The 27,310-nt window shown below is 44.0% G+C and overlaps 1 protein-coding gene across 1 annotated transcript in view; it reads left to right on the forward strand.

Moving 5' to 3' along the window:
- The window catches only part of WWC2 (WW and C2 domain containing 2), a 224,305-nt gene that overhangs the window by 148,332 nt on the left and 48,663 nt on the right, over positions 1-27,310 (forward strand). Inside the window, exons 11-13 of the mRNA XM_073577983.1 lie at positions 8,878-9,467; positions 20,940-21,063; positions 22,329-22,400. Coding sequence (XP_073434084.1) covers positions 8,878-9,467; positions 20,940-21,063; positions 22,329-22,400 — 786 coding nt within the window. The remainder of the gene's footprint in view (positions 1-8,877; positions 9,468-20,939; positions 21,064-22,328; positions 22,401-27,310) is intronic.

Consider the following 27,310-nt stretch of genomic DNA (forward strand, 5'->3'; position numbering starts at 1 on the left):
ATGGATGCGTTGGTTCTGCCATGGTATCAGTTTTGCCTTCCATACTTGTTCCCCCCGCTGCCACTGCTTCTGAGGGTCATCAAGAAGATCAAAACAGAAGGGGTCCCAGCGATTTTGCTGGGTCCCGTCGAACATGGTATGCAGATCTAGTGCAGCTGCTTGCCGACGTTCCTTTGCGTCTCCCAGAGCGCCCGGATCTACTGTCCCAGGGCCCGATTTTCCACCCGAACTCGGGGGCCCTGTGTTTGACGGCATGGCCGTTGAATCTTGGATTCTGACCCAGGCGGGGTTTGGGCGTGAGGTGGTAGCTACAATGGTTAGCGCCCGGAAGCCTACCTCAGCGAGAATTTACCATCACACCTGGAAGGTCTTCTTTGCTTGGTGTCGAGATCGCGGGTTTTCTCCACTGACATTCTCTATCCCCAACATCTTGGCCTTTCTCCAGTCGGGCCTAGACTCAGGGTTGGCCACGAGCTCCCTTAGGAGACAGATATCGTCTTTGTCCATCCTTTTCCAGCAAAAAATTGCTACCAATATGCAGGTGAGGACTTTCATCCAAGTGGTCTCCCACTTGGTACCTCCCTATAGGGTGCCCCTGGACACCTGGGACCTTAACCTGGTCCTGAGTGTTCTGCAGGAAGCTCCATTTGAACCTCTACAAGATATTTCTTTGTCGTACCTTTCCTGGAAGGTGGTATTCCTTGTAGCCATAACTTCCATTAGGCGAGTCTCTGAGTTGGCGGCCCTATGCTGCCGAGCACCGTTTCTCACCTCCTTCAGGGGTAAGGTGGTGCTTAGAACAGCTCCCCCCTTTCTGCCGAAGGTCGTTTCCTCGTTCCACATTAATGAGGATTTTGTCTTGCCCTCGTTTTGTCCAGCGCCAGTACACCGTGTGGAAAAAGCTCTTCACACATTGGACCTGGTAAGAGCCCTCAGGAGGTACGTGTCCCGGACGGCACCCTTTCGGCAGACAGACACGCTGGTCGTGCTCCCCAAGGGACGCAGGAAAGGACTCGCGGCCTCAAAATCGTCCATAGCCAGGTGGATCCGTCTAACTATTCAGGAGTCCTACCGCATCGGGGTGCGCCGGTTCCAGCAGGGATCAGAGCACCCTCTACTAGGGCAGTGGGCACCTCTTGGGCGCTTCGGCACCAGGCTTCGACTGAACAGGTTTGCAAGGCGGCAACCTTGTCCAGCCTGCATATATTTACCAAACATTACAATATCCATACTCAGGCTTCAGCGGATGCGAGCCCCTGGGTAGAAGGATTCTCCAAGCAGCGGTGGCGCACCTTTAGACATGAGGTGCATGTAGCTTGGATTAGTGAGTCAACTTCCCACCCAGGGACTTCTTTAGGACGTCCCACAGTACCTGTGTCCCCCAATGAGACGAAGGAGAAACATGGATTTTTGTGATAACTCACCGTAAAATCCTTTTCTCCGAGACGCTCATTGGGGGACTCAGCCCCCGCCCTGATAGCCAGTTGGCTCTTGTTTATTTAATTGAGGTGCATTTTTGTTGATGTTAGGTTGGTTCCTTTCTAGACATATTATCTGCATTAAGGCTGATTTTTGTTGTTCTCCTACTGCTTTTGCACTAAACTGGTTGCCGCCTGCAATCGGGGTGAGGGTGTATACGGCGGAGGAGGAGCTAACCTCTTTTTTTTCACTTAGTGTCAGACTCCAGGTGGCAGTAGCATACACCCACAGTACCTGTGTCCCCCCATGAGCGTCTCGGAGAAAAGGACTTTACGGTGAGTTATCACAAAAATCCATGTTTCATTGGCTGTAAGCCATAATCATCAACATTAACAGAAATAAACACTTGAAATAGATCACTCTGTAATGACTCTATATGATATGAGTTTCACTTTCTGTATTGAAGAACTGAAATAAATTAACTTTTTATGATCTAATTTAGTGAAAAGCACTGTATCTCCCCTCCCGCACTTTACCAGTGACTTTTGTCAATATATATATACTAGATTAAGGCCCGATGCTATCGCATCGAGAGGATAGTGACACACCTCTTGCCATGTTAACCCTCAATACACACACACCTCCTCAACACACACTCTCACCTTCTCCACTCACATCCACTCACTCTTTCACTCCACATACGACCCTTTTTCTCACTCCGTCTCTCATACTCACACTGTCATCGTCGCTGCTCCATGATCCCTGACATCTTCTTCCGCCGGCGCCATCTTGGATCCCGACGTTGTCCACGCCGGCGACATGTTCTTGCGGCCATGCCATCTTGAGTATTCTGAAATCCTGCGAGTGGACATTAGTGGAGATAGTGAAAGGTGAGAGGAGTGTGTGATGAGGAGTGGTGTGTTGAGGGTTAACATGGCAAGAGGTGTGCTGTGACGTCACCAGTTACAACTGGACGGAAGTTGTTACAACCCGGAAGCTGCTTAGCGCATTTATTATAGTAGATTAAGGCCCGATGCTATCGCATCGAGAGGATAGTGACACACTTCTTGCCATGTTAACCCTCAATACACACACACCTCCTCAACACACCACACCGCCTCAACACACACTCCTCTCACCTTTCACCATCTCCACTCATGTCCATTCACTCTTTCACTCCACATACGACCCTTTCTCTCACTCCGTCTCTCATACTCACACCGTCATCGTCGCTGCTCCACGATCCCCGACATCATCTTCCGCCGCCGCCATCCTGGATCCCGACATTGTCCACGCCGGCGACATGTTCTTGCGGCCATGCCATCTTGAGTATTCTGAAATCCTGCGAGTGGACATTAGTGGCTCACCATTGTCATTTTGAAACACGACTGCTACTTCACTGACAGTGGGATTATTGTAGCGTCGAGGGTCTTGAGTACGATCTTGTTTAATAGCCATAGTGATGTTTGGCATGACAGTTCCGTTTTGTACATTTTTGATTTTCTTTACATCGTAAGCGTTGTTCGTTTGCGGTAGTGGTTTCGAGAATGTAAAGTTGGGCAAATGCGCGTTGCTGGTCATCTGAGGGATGTAGTTTTCCAGTTCTATGATAGATCTGGCCATGTATGCGGAAACAGTATGGGCCATATCCAGGAGGTGGTGAAATATTTGCACCCATGGAGGCAAAAGCAAAGGAGCTGTTAATACTTCGAATATTATCCATGAAATTTTTGCTAAATTCACTTTGCCCTTTCAGCAAACGTGTAAAGACATCAGGATATTGTAGTATGGGTACATGGACTTTACCCTTCTGACAGCAGAGCGTAAAGTTGTTATCAGAAGGTATCTCTGCTACAAAATGCAAAGCTTCGCAATGCTCACATACATGGGTCATGTCACCACAGCTATGTTCGGTAATACTATTTTCATCATTAGTGAAAATGTGAGGTTGTAGTAGAAGTGCATGTCCAACCGATGGGGTGCGCCTAGTTTTGAGACCAACGTATATTTGTCTTGGTTGCACTTTCTGCGGGCTAACTGCAGCTTGTATGTGAAGAAACTGTGCGTTGGTATTGACTAATGGTGGTATTGATAGGGCAGAAACAGATTGCTGATTAGTTATGTCAGTGAACGGCATATAGGATGAAGTGTGGTAGTAACTTGTTCCACATGCTGATGTGGAAGCATCCTGTTGTGAGTCTACTAATAATGATGAGGAAGAAGCCGTCTGTTGTTGGCGGTGATGGCGTGTAGAGGCTTCTTCAGCCAATGTAATAGATTTAGAGTTAGGGGATTCGTGTGTGAGACGACGGCGTTTATAAGCCTTAATCTTGTCAAGTCGATGCTGTTTTTCCTCAGGAGTCTCATTAGCACGGCGTTGTTTTTGTCGTAGTGCTAAAGCTGCTTTCCTTTCACTGGCATTGGCATACTGTGCATCGGTATTGAATGGTGGTATTGATAGGGCAGAAACAGATTGCTGATTAGTTATGTCAGTGAACGGCATATGGGATGAAGTGTAGCAGTAAATTGTTCCACATGCTGATGTGGAAGCATCCTGTTGTGAGTCTAATAATAATGATGAGGAAGAGGCCGTCTGTTGTCGGCGGTGACGGCGTGCAGAGGCTTCTTCAGCCAATCTTATGGATTTAGAGTTAGGGGATTCGTGTGTGAGGCGACGGCGTTTATAAGCCTTAATCTTCTCAAGGCGATGGTGTTTTTCCTCAGGAGTCTCATTAGCACGGCGTTGTTTTTGTCGTAGTGCTAAAGCTGCTTTCCTTTCACTGGCATTGGCATACTTTTTGTTATGACTCATGTTGGCACAGGTAAAGGAGTCTATTTGGCAGTTATCTGGCAGTGAAGAAGGCGTCCTGGAGTATTGTAGAGTAAACTGATACTAATTGACCCTGTAATTGCCCAGCAGTAGTTATGAAGTGGTAGTGGCAAATTGGCCCTGTAGTTAGACACCGGCAGAGGAGCAAGGCAGCAGTAGTTATGGCGGTAGAGGCAAATTGGCCCTGTAATTAGACACCGGCAGAGGAGCAATGCAGCAGTAGTTATGGCGGTAGAGGCAAATTGGCCCTGTAATTAGACACAGGCAGTGAACAGTCAGAGGAGCAAGGCAGCAGTACTTATGGCGGTAGAGGCAAATTGGCCCTGTAATTAGACACCGGCAGAGGAGCAAGGCAGCAGTAGTTATGGCGGTATTGGCAAATTGGCCCTGTAATTAGACACCAGCAGAGGAGCAATGCAGCAGTAGTTATGGCGGTAGAGGCAAATTGATCCTGTAATTAGACACCGGCAGAGGAGCAAGGCAGCAGTAGTTATGGCGGTAGAGGCAAATTGGCCCTGTAATTAGACACCGGCAGAGGAGCAATGCAGTAGTTATGGCGGTAGAGGCAAATTAGCCCTGTAATTAGACACCGGCAGAGGAGCAAGGCAGCAGTAGTTATGGCGGTAGAGGCAAATTATCCCTGTAATTAGACACCGGCAGAGGAGCAAGGCAGCAGTAGTTATGGCGGTAGAGGCAAATTAGCCCTGTAATTAGACACCGGCAGAGGAGCAAGGCAGCAGTAGTTATGGCGGTAGAGGCAAATTAGCCCTGTAATTAGACACCGGCAGAGGAGCAAGGCAGCAGTAGTTATGGCGGTAGAGGCAAATTAGCCCTGTAATTAGACACCGGCAGAGGAGCAAGGCAGCAGTAGTTATGGCGGTATAGGCAAATTGGCCCTGTAATTAGACACCGGCAGAGGAGCAGTGCTGTAGTTATGGCGGTAAAGGCAAATTAGCCCTGTAATTAGACACCGGCAGAGGAGCAAGGCAGCAGTAGTTATGGCGGTAGAGGCAAATTAGCCCTGTAATTAGACACCGGCAGAGGAGCAAGGCAGCAGTAGTTATGGCGGTAGAGGCAAATTAGCCCTGTAATTAGACACCGGCAGAGGAGCAAGGCAGCAGTAGTTATGGCGGTAGAGGCAAATTAGCCCTGTAATTAGACACCGGTAGAGGAGCAAGGCAGCAGTACTTATGGCGGTAGAGGCAAATTAGCCCTGTAATTAGACACCGGCAGAGGAGCAAGGCAGCAGTAGTTATGGCGGTATAGGCAAATTAGCCCTGTAATTAGACACCGGCAGAGGAGCAAGGCAGCAGTAGTTATGGCGGTATAGGCAAATTAGCCCTGTAATTAGACACCGGCAGAGGAGCAAGGCAGCAGTAGTTATGGCGGTATAGGCAAATTAGCCCTGTAATTAGACACCGGCAGAGGAGCAAGGCAGCAGTAGTTATGGCGGTAGAGGCAAATTGGCCCTGTAATTAGACACCGGCAGTAAACAGGCATAGGACCAAGGCAGCAGTAGTTATAGTGGTACAGGCAATGCCAAGCGTCCGCACAGCAAGTCGGCGTGAGGTAAATGACGCAATTTCACGAATGCAAGATGGCGATTCGCCGACGTCGTTAACACCTCTTGCCATGTTAACCCTCAACACACCACACCGCCTCAACACACACTCCTCTCACCTTTCACCTTCACTCACTCTTTCACTCCACATACGTTCCTTTCTCTCACTCCGTTTCTCATACTCACACCGTCATCGTCGCTGCCCCGACATCTTCCTCCACCGCCGCGATCCAGACGTTCTCCAGGCCGCCGACATGTTCTTGCGGGACGCCATCTTGGATTTCGTGAAATCCCGCGATATTCAAGGCGATATTCAAGGCGTCGCCGCAACAACATGTCGCTGGCGTGGACGACATCGGGATCCAAAAAGATGGCGTCGGCGAAATCTCGCGAGATTATGCCGACGCCATTTTGGATCCCGATGTCGCCCACGCCAGCGACATGTTCTTGCGGGACGCCATCTTGGATTTCGTGAAGTCCCGCGATATTCAAGATGGCGTCGCCGCAACAACATGTTGCTGGCATGGGCGACATCGGGATCCAAAATGGCGTCGGCGTAATCTCGCGAGATTTCGCCGACGCCATCTTTTTGGATCCCGATGTCGTCCACGCCAGCGACATGTTGTTGCGGCGACGCCTTCTTGAATATCGCGGGATTTCACGAAATCCAAGATGGCGTCCCGCAAGAACATGTCGGCGGCCTGGAGAACGTCTGGATCCTGGATCGCGGCGGCGGAGGAAGATGTCGGGGCAGCGACGATGACGGTGTGAGTATGAGAAACGGAGTGAGAGAAAGGAACGTATGTGGAGTGAAAGAGTGAGTGGACATGAGTGGAGGTGAAAGGTGAGAGGAGTGTGTGTTGAGGCGGTGTGGTGTGTTGAGGGTTAACATGTGCGTGTGTGTGGTTACGTCACCGGTTACAACTGGACGGAAGTTGTTACAACCGGAAGCTGGTTAGGGCATTTATTATTATAGATATATATATATAATATTATATACGTGCACACACATACACACACTGCTGTGCAAAAGTATAGGCAAGTTTGTACAGAATGCTAAAAAGTAAGCATTTTAGTAAATATTCAAGTAAACGGACTCTTCTATTATTGAAAGCAAAATGAATGAACAAATGAGAAATGTAAGTAAAATCTGTATTTGGTGAGACCACCTTTTGCCTTTAAAACTGCATAAAAGCATCAATTTTTCTAAGTACACTTGCACAGTCAGTGACAGTCAGATTTTTTTTCAATTGTTGGAGTAACTAGTTATATCAAATCAAGTATGCGCAGGAACTGAGGTGCAGAAAAATAATGGTAGGCGCTCTGGACTTCTGAGCCAAATTGTGAGCAGGCAGTTTGTTCACCGATGAGCTGGAACACGGTATAGGGACGCGGTCAATATTTAACATCAGTATTTGTAAGCCAAAACCAGGAGTGGGTGACAAGTGGAGAAGTGGTGACGTGTTTCTGTTATACTTTTCCTCACATTGATGCACTTGTGGTTTTCGCTTACAAATACAGAGATAAAATTCTGAACGTGTGAACATGGCCTAAGTCCAAGGTCACACGGCTGCCGATTCTGTCATGCAAGTGAGTCGGGTGGATTATGCTAATGTCACTTGGATCAAACTCTGTTCGTGTTTGAGCCAAGTGTCATGTTGTTGTGCTGTGATTCTCTCACATGAAAGCATTGCAGCACAGGTTCAGAGAAGATGGAGAGCATAATTTCTCCAATGTCTCTGTATATGTCGGCTGCACTCAGATGAATGACTGCAGTTTGATGATTCACACACACCCATAGGCTTGTATGGGTGCACGTGACTTGATGATCGGATGAACTCGCAACATGCTGCGATTTTGTTTTCTCATGCCGAATCTGCATGAGAAAATAATTGCAGATCTGGAAAAAGTGCTCGCCCTCGGCCGTGTTATACACTCATATATGAGCGAGCCCCAATAGTGAGTGTCGGCAAACATTGTGGAAATTCACTACAAATTTTGAGCTACTTCTCCAAATGGAGTTGGGGATTTGGTCAAGAATAATAATGTCCTCGATGCCGAGAAACATAGGAAGATGCTTATTATGGAGGCATCTGATTGGCTCCAAATTTATTCTGTAGCAGTACAACAACCCGAAATATCAACCAATGTGGTTAAGACCTCTCTTCAGAGCCCTGGAAGTGATGATTTGACCTCCACAGAGCCCTGATCTCAATATCGAGTCAGTGTGGGACTACATGAAGAGACAGAGTGATTTGCACAATCCTACATGCACAGAAGATCTGTGGTTGATTCTCCAATATGGAACGACCTCCCTGCCGAGTTCCTTCAAAAGCTATGAACAAGGATTGATCCTTTACTGCTGTTTTGAAGGCATTGAGTGGTTACACAAAATACTGACTTGGATTTCAATTTCTCATATGTTCATTCACTGCATATTAATAATCATTTATTAACACTTCTATAGTGAAAAGCATTTTTACTTTGCAGCATTTTTTTTCCACATGGCTGTAGTAGGTGAAATAGACATTGGTTTTCAATGCACACTTAACAGAATAACTTATATTTACTATGGATTTTTTATGCAGCTTTTGTTTTTTTTTCTACACCTTTTGGGCCATGATTACACCATCCATTCCTGCATTTTTTTTTTTTTTTGTATTCTGCCAAGCTTTTCCAATAGCACATTAAAATAGTTATATTTTTGCTGTATGTCCACAAAATCGGAGTGCAGTGCTGCATTCATGCATCTAGTACACACTGCCTTAGAATAGTGGGCAGAATTGTCCTACAATCAACCTCCTAACAACATTCATCCATCGAAGACTAGACTTTAGACTTTTGGTATTTCATATGTGACAAGGCTTTGGCCTTTTATGTTGCCACCACAATAGTGGTATGCTGAACAAGTTTTCTCTTCTTTTGGCCTCTACAGTTTACATGTGTTTTTTTTTTTTGTTTGTTTGTTTTTTTAGGATAAGAACCTTAAAATTGATTTGGTTTTATTTGTTTGTATAATTAGTAATTGTGGTTTAATTAACATTTTTTTGTTCTATTTCATACACAGCTTGTCCGCCAGCACGTTGTCTGTTTCATCGGGTAGCAGCCTTGGCTCCTTAGCATCTAGTCGGGGGTCCTTGAACACTTCTAGTCTAGGTTCTCTTAATTCATTGAGCTCTACAGACCTGTATTACAACCAAGGTGACAGTCCATCAGACCTGGATTATCAGTACAAGCTGGACTTTTTACTTCAAGAGAAAAGTGGTTACATTCCAGCCGGGCCTATCACTACCATTCATGAGAATGAGGTGGTGCATTCCCATGGCAGGCCAGACTATACCAGCCTGGCCACTGCACAAGAGGACCCACAAGAAACCAAGCCTCCAAAGTCTGTGACATCACTCTCCTCCCTATCCTCCCTTTCATCCTTGTCCCCGCCAGGCTCTCCTCCAGTGTTGGAAGGAGCTTTTTGTTTGACTACTCAGGACACAATTGGTACTGATTTTGAGAGTTATGACTTTCCTGAAATATTCTCAGAAATGAGCCTCAGTGAAAATCAACATTTATTGGACTCCTGTATAGAGCAATCCCAATCATTCTCTGAGGAAAAATGCACAAAGCAAGAGATGACTACAGTATTGCCAGAAGAAAGCACAGGTAAGGACCAACGCTTCTGGTTTTCATGCACATGCCCCGATAACATGCAGCTAAAAGCATCTGATCTGTCTGTGGTATGCAACCTCATCTTGATGTTATTTGTAAGTCAGGAAACGTTTGTCAGCTATCCCTATCTGTTATTTGTTGTACTTTGTTATTAGCTGTGTTTTTTTTTAAATTTTACCTTTACATATTTCGCTTTTAACCCCTTATTGACCAATGATGGACATAGCGCGTCATGAGCATGTCAGTTCCCGTGGCATGGTCGTGTTACGTCTGTAAGTGGTCACGCAGTGTAAGTTCCATGACAGCAGCGGTCACTGACAGCTGATCGGCATGGTCAAAGATGTAGAGACCCATTTCAGCGGTCCCCGCTGTATGATTGCTGCAATCAGTCAGTCAGTCTAGCTCAGGGTTCCCCAACTACAGTCCTCAAGGCCCACCAACAGATCATGTTTTCAGAATTTCCTTAGTATTGCCCAGGTGATAATTGCTAAAATCCTGAAAACATGATCTGTTGGTGGGCCTTGAGGACTGGAGTTGGGGAACCCTGATGTAGCTGACCGATCACAGCATGTGATCACTGGGTGATGCTGAAATATCAGCACCTCTCTGAACGATCACCGCCGCAGCTCAGCTGACAGCAGAGTTCTGCGGTTACATCAAGGGCCGGTACTTGCACCGCCCCTGCCTGTTAACCTTCCAGATGTCGCGGTCGATGGCGATCTCAGCGTTTGGAAGCTTGTGAGAGGGAGGGGGGAGCTCCCTCTCTCTTTCCCTTCGGCATCCCTGCAACAAAATCACGGGGAGCCGCTGGGTGACATGGCATCCTGTTGTCAAGCAATGACCACCTGGTGTGCCAGATACGATGGCCTGTTATACCCAGGAAGAGGCAGGGTGCAATCATCTTACGTAATAAATCTCATGCATTGCTATGCTGGTGCATTGAAATGCATGAGACCAGTGATTAGACTAATAAACTTTACCGTCTCATAGAGGGACTAAGTACAAAAATAAAAACGGTAAGAAGATTGAAAAAATTATATATAAAAAAGTGCGAAAAATATTACACCAATAAATACACATTTATGTAAAAACCAAAATAAACTAAAAGTACACACATCTGATATCGCTGCTTCCAGGACGACCCAATCTATAAAAGTGTCCCACTAGTTAACCCCCTACAGTGGATGCTATAAAAAAAAATCCTGGCAAAAAACTATGGTTTTTTTCATCACGTCGCTGTAAAAAAGTAGAATAAAACACGATAAAGATGAATATAAATTGCCTACCTCTTGAAGCTCATCAAGAGTGTGCAAAGCAGTAATCAAAGCAAAAGGTGGCTACTTAGAAGAACCTAGAATATAAGACATATTTTCAGTTGTTTCACACTTTTTTGTTAATCATATAATTCCACATGTGTGAATTCATTGTTTTGATGCCTTCAGAGTGAATCTACAATTTTCATAGTCATGAAAATAAAGAAAGCTCTTTGAATGTGTCCAAACTTTTAGTCTGTACTGTAGGTTCACTTTAACTTCAGATCGATCAAAGTATCTACATAATCATGAGTTGTACCATGCCTTCTTCGGCATTCACTTGATTTAGTTCCAATTTTTGCCCACATTATTAAAGGAAAGTTGGCCAAATCCACAGATTTTGGTGGCATTGGCCAGGTGTAGTTTAGGGTGTCCTGTCTGAGCCCTGACTCAATATTTTAGTGGATCGAAGGATCATCATGTTGCATTGGAAAGTGCCTGGCCCTTTATTCTCATCGGCGTCTGGCAGCTTATTCTTCTTTCCTGGAGCCCAGCATTCATATCTATAGGGGAAGCGGGAAAAATAGCAGTCTACCGAACTAATAATTTGGCTGACAGCTATAGGATGTGTACAGGCAGATAGAACACATTGCATCGCCTTTTGAGTTCTCATCGTGTCTGGTGGCATATTGTACTATTATTATTTCCCATAATCCGCCCGTTGTTGTGACATTGATTAGTTATCCTGCATTGTATAAAATGTTTGGAGTCTTTCTAATGCCAAATTGCAGTTGTGCCATTGAGTCTCCTATTTCGTTCGCCCACTTTTTATGTCTTTTCTGAAAGGCTTTGTGGGCGACTCCATTCCTCCTACCTTTGAGTACATGGAAGCGCAGTATGTCTGGGCTGTTTAAGATCTCGTAGGCCTGTCATTTAGATTTGCCCATCTAATGATCTAATTAGAGTGGAAATATCCGAGGTATGTGGTGTTATGCAAATACAAACAAGCGAAGACTGGGAGACTGAGGTTGTTAGCGATTTTCGGCCTGCTAAGCCGCAGTTTTGAAAACCTGTATCACTTTGAGACGGGGAAAAAAAAATTGCAGCTTGATTTCTCATTGAAAGGGCCCCCTACTGCACGGAATCTGTGTGAGTTTAATACTTCAGCTTATTTGGGATAATTTGTGTCTTCACAATAAAAAAAACAAAAACCAACAAACAGGTCGTTTACTAGAAATTGTATCCTGTATCGCTCTGCCATCTAGCGGTCCACATGAAGGGCTTGAGCTTTCCAATTCACTGGCTGAATCTCCGAGCAGCAAATAAACCTTATTCATAGTGTAGCATTTCTGCGTTCCCAGCCAAACAATCAGATATCAGTCTTCTATGTTTATACACAGTTATAGGTAAGAATTTTGAGACTGACAAATTTTGTTTTTCACAAAGTTTACTGCTTTAGGGTGTGTGCACACGCTGCGGTTTTTTTCTGCAGAAAAATCCACATAGCCTGGCAGAAACCGCAGAGTGAAACGCATGCAGTTTTTCCTGCGGATTCCTATACTTTGTCAAGCGGAATTTATGCAGATTCTATTGGGGTTTGGGCCGTGCGGATGAGAGAGAGAGAGAGATGACATGCTGCGGAAAATAAACCGCAGCAAATCTGCGCAGAAATTTCCGCAGCGTGTGCACAGCGGATTTGGTTTTCCATAGGTTTACATGGTACTGTAAGGCCGGTTTCACATTAGCGCTTTTTAAGCGCACGCACGGCCGGGGGTAGCTCCGCCCCCGAGCCGGCTCTCTGCCCGGCGTGCCCGCCCCTTGCTTGTAGCGCCGCCTACTAGCGGACAGCGGCGCCTGCGATCGGCGCACCCTATCTTTAGCATAGGGTGCGCAGATCGTGCGCAGGCCGTGCGCTAGTTGCGCTTTGACCTGCGCTGCGCACTTTTGACGGTGCGCCGTGCGCGCCAAAATCAAACTTTTCGGATTTTGGCGCGCACGGCGCACCGTCAAAAGTGCGCAGCGCAGGTCAAAGCGCAACTAGCGCACGGCCTGCGCACGATCTGCGCACCCTATGCTAAAGATAGGGTGCGCCGATCGCAGGCGCCGCTGTCCGCTAGTAGGCGGCGCTACAAGCAAGGGGCGGGCACGCCGGGCAGAGAGCCGGCTCGGGGGCGGAGCTACCCCCGGCCGTGCGTGCGCTGAAAAAGCGCTAATGTGAAACCGGCCTAAGCCGCAAGGAAACTGCTGCGGATCCGTAGGACCAAAACTGCTGCGGATCCGCTCCAAAAACCGCAACGTGTGCACACACCATTAGTGTTTTTAGGTCTTTTTAGTCGGATGTTTCACTGGTTACTGAAACGTACATTTTGAAATCTTTATAGACAAACTTATCTAGTTTATATAAAGAGTCAAGATTTACAGTATTGAAATTTAGTTTTCATGGCTTCTGCCCTTCGTCCTGGCAGCTGGATTTCCGCTCCAATGCATATCCTGACTGATGACAGCCCATTCTTACCTAATCGATGCTTGGAGTTTATCACAATTTCTGCATCTTTGTTTGTTCACCCGTTTTTTTTTTTTTTTTTTTTTTTAGGATTGCCCACATGATCTCAATGAGATTGAGATCCGGTGCGTTTCCTGGCTGTAGCCCCAAAATTTCATTGTTTTATCCACTGAGTCACTTGGTTATCACTTTTGCCATCTTGTTGGAAAAAGCCTTGTTTATCACCAAATTTCTCCTGGAGTGTTAGGAGATGTTTAGACACCATTTTTTATTCCTCTCCGTGTTTTCAGGCAAATTTGTGAAAGTGCTTTCGTAAATGAAAAGCAACCCCAAACATGAACGGCTTCAGTATGCATGAAATGGAAGTCCTAAAGTTAAAGATGATACATTTTCTTTATAGTTTAGACAAAAAAAATATTCTTGTTTGAGAGATTTTCATCCATTCTTCCTTGCAAAGTTCTTCCAGTTCTGTGAGATTCTTGGGTTGACTTCCATGCACGACTATTTTGAGGTCTAGTCACAGATTATCAGTAATATTCAGATCATTGGACAGTGAGGGCCACTGTAAGACCTTCAGTTTGCGCCTTTTGAGGTAGTCTATTGTGGTTTTTGCGGTATGTTTAGGATCATTTACCATTTCTAGAAGCCATCCTCTTTTCAACTTTGGCTTTTTTTTTATAGATGGTGTTATGTTTGCATCAAGAATTTGTTGAAATTTCTGCCCTCTACCTGTGAAATGTTCCCCATGCCATTGGCTCTAACACAAAACCCCAAAATATGATTGATCCCCCACGGTTAATGATTTGCAAGATGTTCTTTTCCTTAAATTCTGTTCCCTTTTTTTTTCACACATTCCTTTGATCATTGTGGACATTTTAACCTCATCGGTCCACAGGACTTGTCTCCAAAATGCATCAGGCTTGTTTAGATGTTCTTTTGCATACTTTTGATGCTGAATTTTGTGGTGAGGATGCAGGATAGGTTTTCTCCTGATGACTCTTTAATGAAGGCCATACTTGTGCAGGTGTCTCTGGAGTTGTGGTACATTGTTCTACTGTTCAGAGTCTGTTAAATCTTTCTGAATGTTTTTTGCAATCAAGTGGGGGCTCTGATTTACCTTTCTCCTACGAGCAGCTCACTTAAATTTTGCTTGGTCTTCCAGACCTTTTCTTGACCTCCACTGTTCCTGTTACTTTTCTTAATTACATTTTGAACTGAGGAAAGGGCAAACTTGAAAATGCTTTGCTGAACAATCCATAACCCTAATAGACTAATTATGGTCTGAAACTTTGGTCAAAGTTATCTAAGCACACAAATCTCCAAAGGTGTCTAAACTATTTGTGTATATGTACATGTTTTATTTGCCTAGAAAGGAAATGTCATCTTTAACTTTAGCCCTTTTAGAGATCATCTTATCTTAAACTTTCATAACTGTTCACAAGAACAGTAATTTGTACCAGAGGTGCCCAAACCTTAACATGGCACTGCATGGTAGCACTCACATTTTCTTCTCCAAACATTGCGGATTTGTGTGCGGATCAGCATTGGATTTGGCCCTGCGGATCCACTGCAGATCCGCAAGTGATGTACAGTACAGTGTTAGGCAATGGAAAATAAAAACCACTGTGCACGTTCTGCGGAAAATTCCGCGCAGAAGCGCAGCGGTTTATTTTCCGCAGCATGTCAATTCTTTGTGCGGATTCCGCAGCGTTTTTACACCTATTCCATTATGGGAATCCGCAGGTGTAAAAACGAAGGCGAAATCCTCACTAAATCCGCAGGTAAAATGCAGGCAATTTTGACCTGCGGATTCTGCAGATTCCGTGCGGAAAAATCCGCAACGTGTGCCCATACCCTTAATATGTAGACCTTTAGAGCGGTGTTGCAATAAGGGAATATAAAAGTGCATCTCGTATTGGGTTTCGAGCGGTTGCTTAATATTTGCCAAAACAAACTAGCATACAGTAATTATAGACTGATCATTTTTGTTTCAAGCATCTTGGGGTAAGTTCACACTAGCTGTTTTTTCAGATTTTTTAATGCAAATTTTTAGCTGCGTTTTACAGTACCAGCTATGTCTGAGATTTCAGAAATCTCATGCACACAGCTTGGGTTTTTGTCATCAGTATTTTGTGCTTTTCTTGCTTTTTTTGCACAATCGGGCATATCACTTTCATGTGTTTTTTGGCGTTTTTTTTGGGAGAAAAAATGCAGAAAAACTGCAGCGAAAACACAAGTATCAGGCTTTGCTTCACTTTTTTGCGCCAAAACCTGATTCTGTTGAACAGGTTGGTTTTTTTTTTTTTGCACTAAACTTTATTAGCATGCACAAGGGACAAATCTAGCATCCTAAAAAATCAGCAAAAAACACACGCAAATCCAGCTTTTTTTTCTGCAGTTTCCTTCCTGCCAAGAGATCAGGTTTTGCTGCAAAAAAATAAAAAATCTGCCTACTGTGAACTTACCCTTACTCTAGAGATCCTGTCTCAAATCTCCTTCGGTATTTTTGCTGTGGTCAGTTGCTTCAGGGGAATTGTACTATTACATAGTGGCCGGTTAGATGTATGTTTGTTAATTAAAAATGATATGGCAGAAAACCAGAGAAGAGGCACTCATCAGGTGAATATGTTTGGGGCAAATGATAGTAGAATAAATAAATGAAGGCTACCCTTATTGAGGATAATAGAAAAAATTGGAGTCCAACTCAACAGGACTGGATTTTCCCTTTCTTTTTTTCTTTTTCAAAAGAAAATATAGAGCATGCAAAAGAAAAATTTACTCAGACTGCTTAGTGCAGTCAAAATGCATCGACCCTGTAAATTTTTCTTTTGTATATGTGGCACCCCAGGAGTCCGGTTGCTGCAGTGACATTGCCTCCCTCGCAGTGAGTAATGTCATGCCTGGAAGCAGAACCTGGGGAGTGGAGCTGTGATTAAACTTGCCCCAGAGCTGAGCGCTAGGAACCGAATACCGGAGTCCGCGGTTGCGCGGGTACTGAAGTCCTGGCCGCTAAATCTGGAGGGCAGGGGACTGCGAGTCTCCTGGCCTGATCTAATACCCGGTGGCACAGCAGCATACTAGAGCCTGGAGCAGGCACAAAGGAGCAGCACCTATGATAGGCTCGAGTTGCCTGCCATACGGGCAACGGTTTGTTTTTAAAAACAGGGAGAGACAATTGGCAGCAGTAGGGTGAGCTGTTAGGCACCGAGGAAAAAGGGAGGACAGCGCAGAAGGAAGGGCTCCGTACTTACCTGGCCAGGTGTATCTAAAATTGCTTCCAGGCTGCTCGGCTCTCAATCACGATCTGTTACCAGTGCCCCGGTCTGTACTATCGACCATCAAGTAAAGGAAAAGAAGATTACAGTCCTTGTGTCCTCCAGTGATCTATTGCGCCCTGAGTCCTGCACCACAAGGTACATGAAGCCTGACATTAACAGAACCGATAGCCCTGGGGCCCCGCTCCACCTGTGGGGAGCAGAACCATCCCAGCTGCGTCACCATCAGCCCCAGCGGTCTCCTTTAACAGTGTCTGCCATCTGTTGCTGAACACCACAGGTGGCGTCACGTTAACTCCCATATACATATTCCCCATTTTACGGCACAGCCAGGGCTACGGAGTCGGGTCACGGCCCTGTGACTTCCCCAAAGAACTGTCCGACCCGATTCTGAGTACCCCACAGCCCTGGTGGGCGTGTCATTTGCACTATATTTTCTTTTGAAAAAGAAAAGGAAAATCCAGTCCTGTTGAGCCGGACTCCCAATTTTTTTCTATTATCCTTTATGTGAGGCCAGTGTCTGAGCTCCAGGTGGGTGAGCATAGAGCAACTGGGTGAACTGGAATCAAGTTTTGTACTCCCCTTATTGAGTTGTGCTTTAGAGGACACAACTCTAATGAAAAACAGCTGGATAAATCGCTGCCCGAGTCCAGGTCCTCATTCCGGTTTGCTGGGTTCTCCTCGGACCCTAGTGGAGCTTCTCAGGGGTAGCGTATAATTTGATACCATGGAACAGAACGCTATGCAGGTAGGTGCAGATACCAGCAGATGATAACCCGACATTCCTGTTATTTGTGAGTTCTCCAATTGCTGGTATCTGCCTTTTCCAAATTGTTCCTTGGTATCAAATTATCGGGTGCTACTGCTGGGAAGCGCCATGTAATCCAATGGCTCCACACGTCTGCTAAAGAAAGAGGAACTGGGGGACTTCTGCTTCCATATCCAACATGTTATTTTTTTTATAGCATAGAGTATACTGGCATGCATGGTTCCAGAAGGTGTAAAGCCGTTGGGTCCCCATAGTTATAGTGGTGACAGGACTGCACTATTACTTGTGTACAGAGTGTGAACCATTACTTGGTGATCATGCGTGGATCCACCTTTCCTATCAGTAATGGAAGACAGACTACCGTTGGTAAGAGGTAAAGGCCCAGTTACACACTGCGATATCGCTAGCAATATCGCTGTAAATTCACCGATTTTGTGACTTTGCAGCGATATTGCTAGCGATATCGCTGCATGTGATACCTCCGACCGGCTCCCCCGCTGGTTATCGCTGATCGCGCGAGAAGCTCCTGGATCATTCCTCGTCGGTCACTTCCTGCGGCGCGTGGACGCGGGCGGGAGGACGCAGGATCGCCGCGTCTGACAGGTAAGTAGCGATCCCCGTCCCCAGCGATGTCGCTAGTGAGATCTTCCTGTGTGGCAGCTCACTAGCGACCACCTAGCGATGCACCAGCGATCCTGACCGCGTCATATCGCTGGTCGGGATCGCTGGTGAGTCGCTAGGTGTAACGGTACCCTTAGTCATAGTGACTGTGAAATCCTCCCAGAGTCGGCGTCTGTCATTGCCAAAGTTTCAGAACATAACCATATTCCTCTGGGTAATCAATAAATCATGTCACCACCTTCAGCCCATCACACAGGGACATATGAAAAGCTGCTTTATCATTGAAAGGGAGAAAAATCAGCATTCTTCTGTTATACCTTAAAAAGGACATTCAGCAATCAAATCGGCAATCTAAAGGCAGGGAACTTTAAACATCTTAACAAGATGTAAGGATTGCGCTCAGAAGGGAGCACAGTGCATTTTTCGTCGGTGGATGAAAGCCCCTCTTGGAATGTCAGAATTGCGTCTTTAAATAAAGACTTTTGGCACGCTGCTGGGGGCCAGCCTTTGAATGTGGGTTACAGATGAAAAGAAACGAGGTGCAGCTCATGGTGGAATACAGTTATTGGGAAAATAAAGGCTTCTTTTGACAAGTGTAGATGTAACCAACGGGGAGGTTTTTTGAGTATTTGTGTCTTTTAAATAAAATGATAATCCTTTTTAATGGTGTAAAAAGGATTTAAAAGAAAGTTGCTGAACTCCCAAAGCACTTAAAAAAAAAAAAAAAAAAAAAAAAAAAAAAAAAGGTAATAGTAAAATATGTTCTGTCACCATTAGTTTCCATAAGGTTTTCTACATATGCTTCCATGACCAGCTTGTCTTTCCTCATGTCATAAAACAAACCTAGAAATTTTAAATTGTGTAACGAACTACAGTTTTCTGATGATTGTAGTCCTGCACCTCTATCATAGGTAGATCATGAAAGCAAAATTCTTAACTTTTGCTCCAACCTGGAATGCCTCTTAAACTGTGATTGTCCTGAGTCTTTTGTATGATTCAATTTTCACAACTAACTCTTCCCTATACCCATTTCTCGACAAACTTGCATTCTTTAAGTTTCTATCCATAATTGTCTGACATTCTTGGAAGTAGACCTTTTAGGCCAGGCTTTTGGTTCTCATTTTTAAAGAAGTATTCCCATTAAGATAAGCCATCATGTCATAATTTTTGATGGTTTGACTTCTGTGTAGCACACGAAGATTGAGAATGAAGCGATGCACTGCTCGAATAGAAGGCAATACCCCTTTAATGCTACACCAAGTTTATGGTCTGTGTGGTTCTGTCTGCTGTCATTCTCGTGCAATGAGAGATTTTTATCTTTTATAGTGTTTTCTGGTTTCCATGGAGCCTCTAGAGCCTGGCAGAGAGTGCGCAGTAGTTTCATTTCAGGAGACGGGTTGAGTGCGCTCACATTTCATTATGTATCTCCATCTGGGCATACGTCCGAAATCCCCTTCAAAACGTCGTCTGGACGTATGCGCCGACAGTGCCAATATACTGTAATGATTACGGCGGAGCGAACGTGCTTTCTGCCGTGCGCTTTTTTCTGGAGTGTACTACAGGAGGCGGACACTCAGACGCAGTCTACTATATCTGAGTGTCTGCCTTTTCTAAGCTTACACTCCTGGAAATTGTGCACGGCAGAGTGCACATCTGCTCTGTCGTCACCATGTAACGAATGGAAGCGGAGGCATAGGTGGTGAAGTTCACGTTCGTTGTTTATTGCTATATTTGTGGAACCTCGGGCCAAGGGTCCGGGGGGCTCCGAAGGGGGCGTGACTAAGTGAGATCCAGACACTCGTAGTAAGTCCCCTCGAACAGGGTCAGAATGGAGTGTCTGGAGAACACCGGTGCTACCTCCAGTTAGACCCCGGACACGTGGCAGCTGTCCGAGCGGGACAGATGGATAAACAGGTTTAACAGGTATAGTGGAGCTGACCAGCGGATTCCGGGTGTACGGGTAGGAGCTGGCACAGGTGGTACTGGCGTCGTCCAGTGGTATGGATGGCTGAGTAGCGGGACAAGACGGAACTGGCGTAGACAGTACGGATGTCATCCTGGATAGCAGAGTAACTGGTAGCTGACAGTCTGCGGAGACAAACAGTGTAAGCGGAACACTGACAGAACACTGCAGAAGCACAGGTACAACATTAGCAGAAACTGGAAGCTAGCAACAGAGGATACTTGTTGCTACGGCGCTATCCCTATGACGGAGGGGCCAGAAATAGTAATCACTAACACGCCATTGGTAAGAAGTATTTTTTGAAAAATGCGCGCTGTCTCTTTAAGAGATCGGGAGCACACAAGACCTAAGCACTCTACTTGGGGACCTGCTGGCCACACGCCAGGAAGCAGGGAGGAGCGAGGAAGCAGAGGCTGCAGCAGGACGGCATGGGGCCGGCACAGAGCGGGAGTCCCGATGGGGACCCGCTGAGGTACGGGACCAGGTGTAACACACCATCAGTCTGTGGCCTCATTGGGGCATGCATGCGTTCATGTCCGTTTTGCGGAGGATTTTGAAAGTATGCCCTGACGGGGATACAGAACGCAATGTGAAAGCACCCCCTAACTTGTAACATCCCAGTCAGCTCCACAGTCCGTTCATTTCCTATACTGTAGTTGGCAGCTTACCTCCCTCCTTTATCTTCTGAAGAGATGCAACTATAAATCAGTGAACCAGCTTTCACAGCTGCCTCCTAATCAGAGTACTCTGCTATAGCCGGCTAGAGCCGCATATTCAAATGCGGTTATGTCTGTCAATACAGAGATCGCAGTGTACACTCAGGAGCAAATCATTGATGGCTGAATGTGTTAAGGAGAACTATAAAGCCCAGCTCAAGTTCTGCTAGAAGTGACAGCTCTGGTGAATAGAACTGTAGAAATTGTAGAAAAGGCTGCCCTGCTAGAAAACAGGAGTAAGGAAGCTAAGGAGACTGCATGGCTCTGCGCTGCTCATGAGACAACTTTAACTATAATCCTTATTTACACCAGTGTAAGTTGGCTGATCTCCGAAGCGCTTTTATTCACTTGTATTTTTCTCTACAGATGTTGATTTCACCAGAAAGTCTGCTGGTGACCTGCAGGAAGGGAAGACGTCCTGTGTTTCTGCGGCGGTGTCTGACGAGTCTGTTGCGGGAGATAGTGGTGTATATGAAGCATGCATAAAGCCGTAAGTGAATGCTTACATCTGCATGCTCCATTCTGTGACAGATAATGCTCCAAATGTTCTCATTGTCTCTAGGCTTAACTAATGGGAAAAACCTTTATTTTAAAGAGTGTCATTTTATTAAAATAGCTTTTGTAATATTTCTCATTAAGAGAAATCTGTTTTTGTCTTCCTGAACTAATTTTTTATTCACAATATTCTCAATTTACAGGTAAAATCTATATTAAGTCAATACAGATTTTCCCATTACTGAGAGAAATTAGTGTGTGATCATAAAGTTCTGTGAAGAACTGTAAGGCTGTGTTCACACAGCGTTTTTTTCCCCCCGGATTTCCCGTGGATTTACCAAAAAATCCGCTCAAAAACGCTTAAAAGAAGCTTCCCATTCATTTTAATGCATTTTGCACTTTTTGTTCATATTGATGCGTTTTTTTACCGCGAAAAAAAACAACGCTTCGCGGTAAAAAAAACGCAGCATGCTCATTAATTTTGCGGTAAATTCCACATTTCTGGCTATTTTCTATGTGTCTGGGGACGCGCGGCAAAAACGCTCGGAAAAAAAGCGCGTTTTCTGGGAAGGAGTTCTGTTTTTATGCAGAAATTTTCTGCATACGTGTGCACATAGCCTAACGTTTGTTGGTAACTTATTTTTGACAAAATACACTAAAAAAATATGCATGAGCGCTTCCTCCTAGAATGTTAGGAGCTGCACATAGGCGCACGTATTGCCAATGTGTGTGCATAAACTGAATTAGTATAAAAAATGGGGTCTATAATTGTAATTGTTTCACACATATATCCCATTTGTTGTTGAGAACTCTCAGCCAAATGTCTGTCTATAACTTCCCTTCTCCATAGAGCTCTAAAAGCACCAACTGCCATCTTCTATCTCAGTAATGAGAAAATGTGTCTTCACGCTCAATTCATGGGGGCAGGATGATCTATGAACAATTATTGTATTCCATCCAGTTGTAGTTGCACCATGTGACTAGGTTGGCAAACAGGAACCAATAGACTTGCATTTAGCTGAATGGTACTAAATAACGGGTGGAAATTAGCCCATTTAGATTGACTTTCATCACATCCCCTCATTATTCAGAACAGCTTAGATTAGGGAACAGGGAGAGCGGTTATTGACTTTCCAGCTCCCACTTGTCCCTGTTGTTCATCAGCTTTTTGATATTTGTGCTTCATTGTGGATAGCTTGTTTCTGTGTTGAAACCTTGCCCTTTGTTTAGATTTGACGCCATTCACTATTTGTTTCCCAGGCCTTGTGAAGATGCTGCGTTTATTGAAGATTATCCAGTTCTCGCAGTAGCTGAGGTACAGTTAACGCTAAGGTAAAAACAAACCCATGCCTCATGTCTTATTCTTCATTTGAGAATAAATCACAAGTCTTTTATAATTTACCACATTCTTCTGGATGCTCATAGACCGATCCAAATTAAGGGCTTGATAAATGTCTACCCCAGGGGTAAGTCTAAGGGCCACATTGTCATACTGAAGTAATCTCAAGGCTGGTAATAAGTTATAAGGGTGTTGCCTTCGGAAATATATGCCATAAATATCTGATTGGTGCAGCTTCTACTTACAGCACTCGTACCTCCACTAATCAACACTCCAACGGTAGTGCTATATATACACACATATATATACATAGAATCATAGAATCGTAGAGTTGGAAGGGACCTCCTGGGCCATCTGGTCCAACCCCCTGCTCAAAGCAGGATTCGCTAAATCATCCCAGTCAGATGTCTGTCCAGCCTCTGTTTGAAGACTTCCATTGAAGGAGAACTCACCACTTCTCGTGGCAGCCTGTTCCACTCATTGATCACTCTAACTGTCAAAAAGTTTTCTCTAATATCTAATCTGTGTCTCTACAACAGACTTGCTGCCTAACTCCAATATACTCCAGTGGCCAGAGTCTCATGCACAAAAGGTCACTTGTCTAATTCATATACTCCTTTCTGGAGTACCAAATGGGGCAGAAGACCCCATTTTCATTATGTATAAGGCATCCAGAGATATCTACACTGTGTGCCATCACTACTTGCCAATCCCTACTCCTCAGCTGCTGCCTCCACTACTCTTTTGTGTGGCTACCCACATATACGGTAGTTAAGGGAATCTGTCGTCAGTTTTTTTTTTTTCCATTTTAAACTTAGAGTAGCATAATATAGGACACGAGACCCTGATTCCAGGGATGTATCACTTGTGAGGCTGTGTGCTGTAGTGTCAATACAATCAGGATTTTATTAGCAGGAGATTAACACTAGAGGACTACGCATGTGCCAGGCACTTGGGCTAATCTATGTAACCCCCCTACCCCACCATAGATTTTCAGCTTGCGTACACAGGAAGCCGCTAGTCAGAGGTGTGGACTGGGTTTTACACAACTCAGAAGTCTTTGCTTTGCTACATCTTCATTAGAGAAAACAGATGCATCTCTGGAATCAGACTTTCTTAGCCTATTTTATGCTGTTTTCAGATTATATAGCAAAACCCTGCTGACAGATTCTGCTTAAAATTTCAGGCAAGCATTTTTGTGTCCATATTAGTTGGGGGCCACTCAGAATGGCATTGCGAGTACAGGTTAGAAGCTTGATGGTTACTTTCTTAACTAAAACCGGCCATACACCTCAGATGGCTGTCTGCATAAAGATACTTTGGCCAATGGTTCAGCCAACTGCCATCTTGTCCATCTCTCCCACACACAGGAACGCTTGTTCTCTGTGAGAAAGACCTATTTACTGTTGGCCTATTTCTGTGAGAACAATACGATCAGCAGTCCAAAATAAGACATACCCAATCGACATCTCTCCCGATGATCAGTTGGCCGACGCACATACACTTTAAATTAATGTTGGCCAAACCTGTCAATGTCATAGGTTTCGGCTGACATTAGTCTGTGTGTTGGGGGGCTTAGAAGTTCGTCATGTTGCAAAACCAAAGATTGCTTCAGCAAGAGAAAGGCCTCCACAGATTATAACCACTAGTGTCAAAAGTGACTCTTCAGCTGCTTCTCTCCAACAGTTCATAGAATGGTAGAGTTGGAAGGGACCTCCTGGATCATCTGGTCCAACCCCCTGCTCAAAGCAGGATTCACTAAATCATCCCAGACAGTTGTCGGTCCAGCCTCTTTTTGAAGACTTCCATTGAAGGAGAACTCGCCACCTCTCGTGGCAGCCTGTTCCACTCATTGATCACCCTCACTGTCAGAAATTTTTTTCTAATATCTAATCTGTGTCTCCTCCCATTCCGTTTCATCGCATTGCTTCTAGTCTTTCCTTGTACAAATGAGAATAAAGATGATCCTTCTACAATGTCACAGCCCTTGAGATATTTATAGACAGCTATTAAGTCTTCTCTCAGTCTTCTTTTTTGCAAGCTAAACATTCCCAAATCCTGTAACCGTTCCTCATAGGACATGGTTTGCAGACCCAGTCACCATTCTGGTTGCTTTTCTCTGAACTTGCTCCAGTTTGTTGATGTGTTTTTTTTTAAATGTGGTGCCCAAAACTGGACACAGTATTCCAGATGAGGTCTGACCAAAGCGGAGTAGAGGGAAATAATGACTTCACGTGATCTAGACTGTATGCTTCTGTTAATAAATCCCAGAATTGTATTTGCCTTTTTTTTGTTATTAGTATACCCAAGTCTTTTTCATATGTGCTGTTGCTTAGCCCTATTCCTCCCATTCTGTATATGCTTTTTTCATTTTTATTGCCCAGATGCAGTACTTTGCATTTTTTCCCTGTTAAAAACCATTCTGTTAGTTGCTGTCCACTGCTCCAGTTTATTTATATCTTTTTGAATCCTCTCTCTTGTCTAGTATTAGCTATCCCTCCTAGCTTTGTGTCATCAGCAAATTTAATCCATTTACCCTCAATTCCTTCATCTAAATCGTTGATAAAGATGTTGAACAATACAGGGCCCAGGACAGAGCCCTGTGGTACCCCACTTGAGACATTCTTCCAACTGGATATGCAGCCATTTATGACCACTCTTTGGGTCCGATCACTAAGCCAGTTATGAATCCACCTAACAGTTGCCTTGTCCATTCCATACTTAGACATTTTTTTTCAATAAGGATTGTGTGAGATACTTTGTCAAATGCTTTGCTGAAATCAAGATATACTATATCTACAGAATTTCCATGATCCACCCAATCAGTGATTCTGTCATAGAAGGAAATTAAGTTAGTCTGACATGACTTATTAGTTACAAACCCATACTGACTGTTTATTCACTTCATTCTTATCCATGTACTTACATACATGTTGTTTAATAATTTGTTCAAAGATCTTTCCTGGTATAGAACTCAGACTCACCGGTCTATAGTTCCCTGGGTCCACTTTCTTCCCCTTTTTGAAGATAGGAACAACATTTGCTCATCAAGCAACCAAAATGTGAGCACTTAGTCTAAAGAGTAAGTTAACTACATAGAAATAAGGTCACCATAAAAAGATGTTAATCAATAGTACAAAATTTATTAGAAAAATACTTACAATATATTTAATAATAGATCATTACAATAGTTGTGAGAGCTGATACATAGTATGAGACAAGATCACAGAAACAACTGGGACTACAAAATAGGAGCACAGAACTTCTGGGGTTCAATAGAAAGACAGTGCAGTATGACTGGTTTGCTAATACACAATTCTATATAGTGAAACAACTAGATCAATGAACAAATAGAAAAAAAAAAAAGATCCCTAGACACCAATACTATCCTAAAAGGATTTTATAATACCAAAATATACAGCATAATCGGATAGATAGGTTAAATGGTAATATGGCTATCACAAAAAGTTTCTATAAAGCAATTGGTCTATTCTCATTTAATAAGTGGTAACCTACATTATAGTTCAAAAATCCCCTTTAGAAAAGGGGAGAAGGTATACCTGAAGTCATGGTGTTAATAAGTGAAGGTAGATGCCCCAGAGAAGTCCCACTCAGCAGCCTCGACGCGCGTTTTGCCAAAAGCAGCTTGACTTTAGGTATAGGCCAATTGCTTTAAAGAAACTTTTTGTGGTAGCCATATTACCATTTAACCACCTGACTATCCGATTATGCTGTGTATTTTGGTATTATAAAATCCTATTAGGATGGTATTGGTGTCTGGGGGTCTTTTATCTATTTATTCATTGATCTGGTTGTTTCACTATATAGAATTGTGTATTAGCAAACCAGTCATATTGCACTGTCTTTCTATTAAACCCCAGTAGGTCTATGTTCCTATTTTGTAGTCCCAGTTATTTCTGTTATGTTGTCTCATACTATGTATCAGCTCTCAAAACTATTGTAATGTTAAATATATTGTAAGTATTTTTCTAATAAATTTTGTACTATTGATTAACATCTTTTTATGGTGACCTTATTTCTATGTAGTTAATTTACTCTTTAGACTAAGTGCTCACATTTTGATTGCTTGATTAACATTCTTGTAGTGTCTATGAAGCTATAGCTTCAGATTTAGAGGATCAGCTCTATTGGTGTAAATCATTTGCTCATCTCCAGTCTTCTGGAACTTCTCCTGTTCTCCAAGAATTTTCAAAGATTATGGAGAGTGGTTTAAAAATGTCTTTTGCTACCTCCTTCAGTACTCTGGGGTGTAATTCATCTGGACCTGGAGACTTGAATTCATTTGTTAGCTAAGTGTTTCCTCGCCATCTTTCTATTTATAGATATCCTGGATTCTTCTATTCCCTTAATAGGACAGTGAAGATCAGTTGATGTTACATTTCCTTTCTGAGAGAAAACAGATGCAAAATAGGAATTTAAAACTTCGGCCATCTCAACATCTTTTTTTACCATTTCATCATATTCATCCTGTAAAAATCCTATATCATCTTGTACTTTTACTTTTGACATATCCCCAAAATCCTTTTTTATTGTTTTTGACGTCTCTTGCAAGCCTTCATTGTCAGCATTAGATAATCTGATTTGTGCCCTGTAGGTTCTGCAGACAGCATTATATTCTTCTTTAGATATGCCTCCTTCTTTCCATTTGATAAACATTTTTCTTCCTTTTTAGCATGCATTTAAGTTCTGTGTTCATCCATCCTGGTTTCCTTAAATGCTTCCTATGCTTTCCTCTTTTCGGAATTGTTAATGATTGTGCTTTAAGAATCTCATTTTTCAAGATTTTTTTGTTTTTAAGAATATCCAGCCATTGGACCCCTCCGATTCTCTTTGAGTCCCTTAAAATCTGCCCTTCTGAAATCTAACCTTGACGTCTCAGTCT

This window comes from Dendrobates tinctorius, unplaced genomic scaffold, assembly GCF_039654945.1.
Source record: "Dendrobates tinctorius isolate UK_male_01 unplaced genomic scaffold, ASM3965494v1 ptg000008l, whole genome shotgun sequence".
Lineage (NCBI taxonomy): Eukaryota > Metazoa > Chordata > Amphibia > Anura > Dendrobatidae > Dendrobates > Dendrobates tinctorius.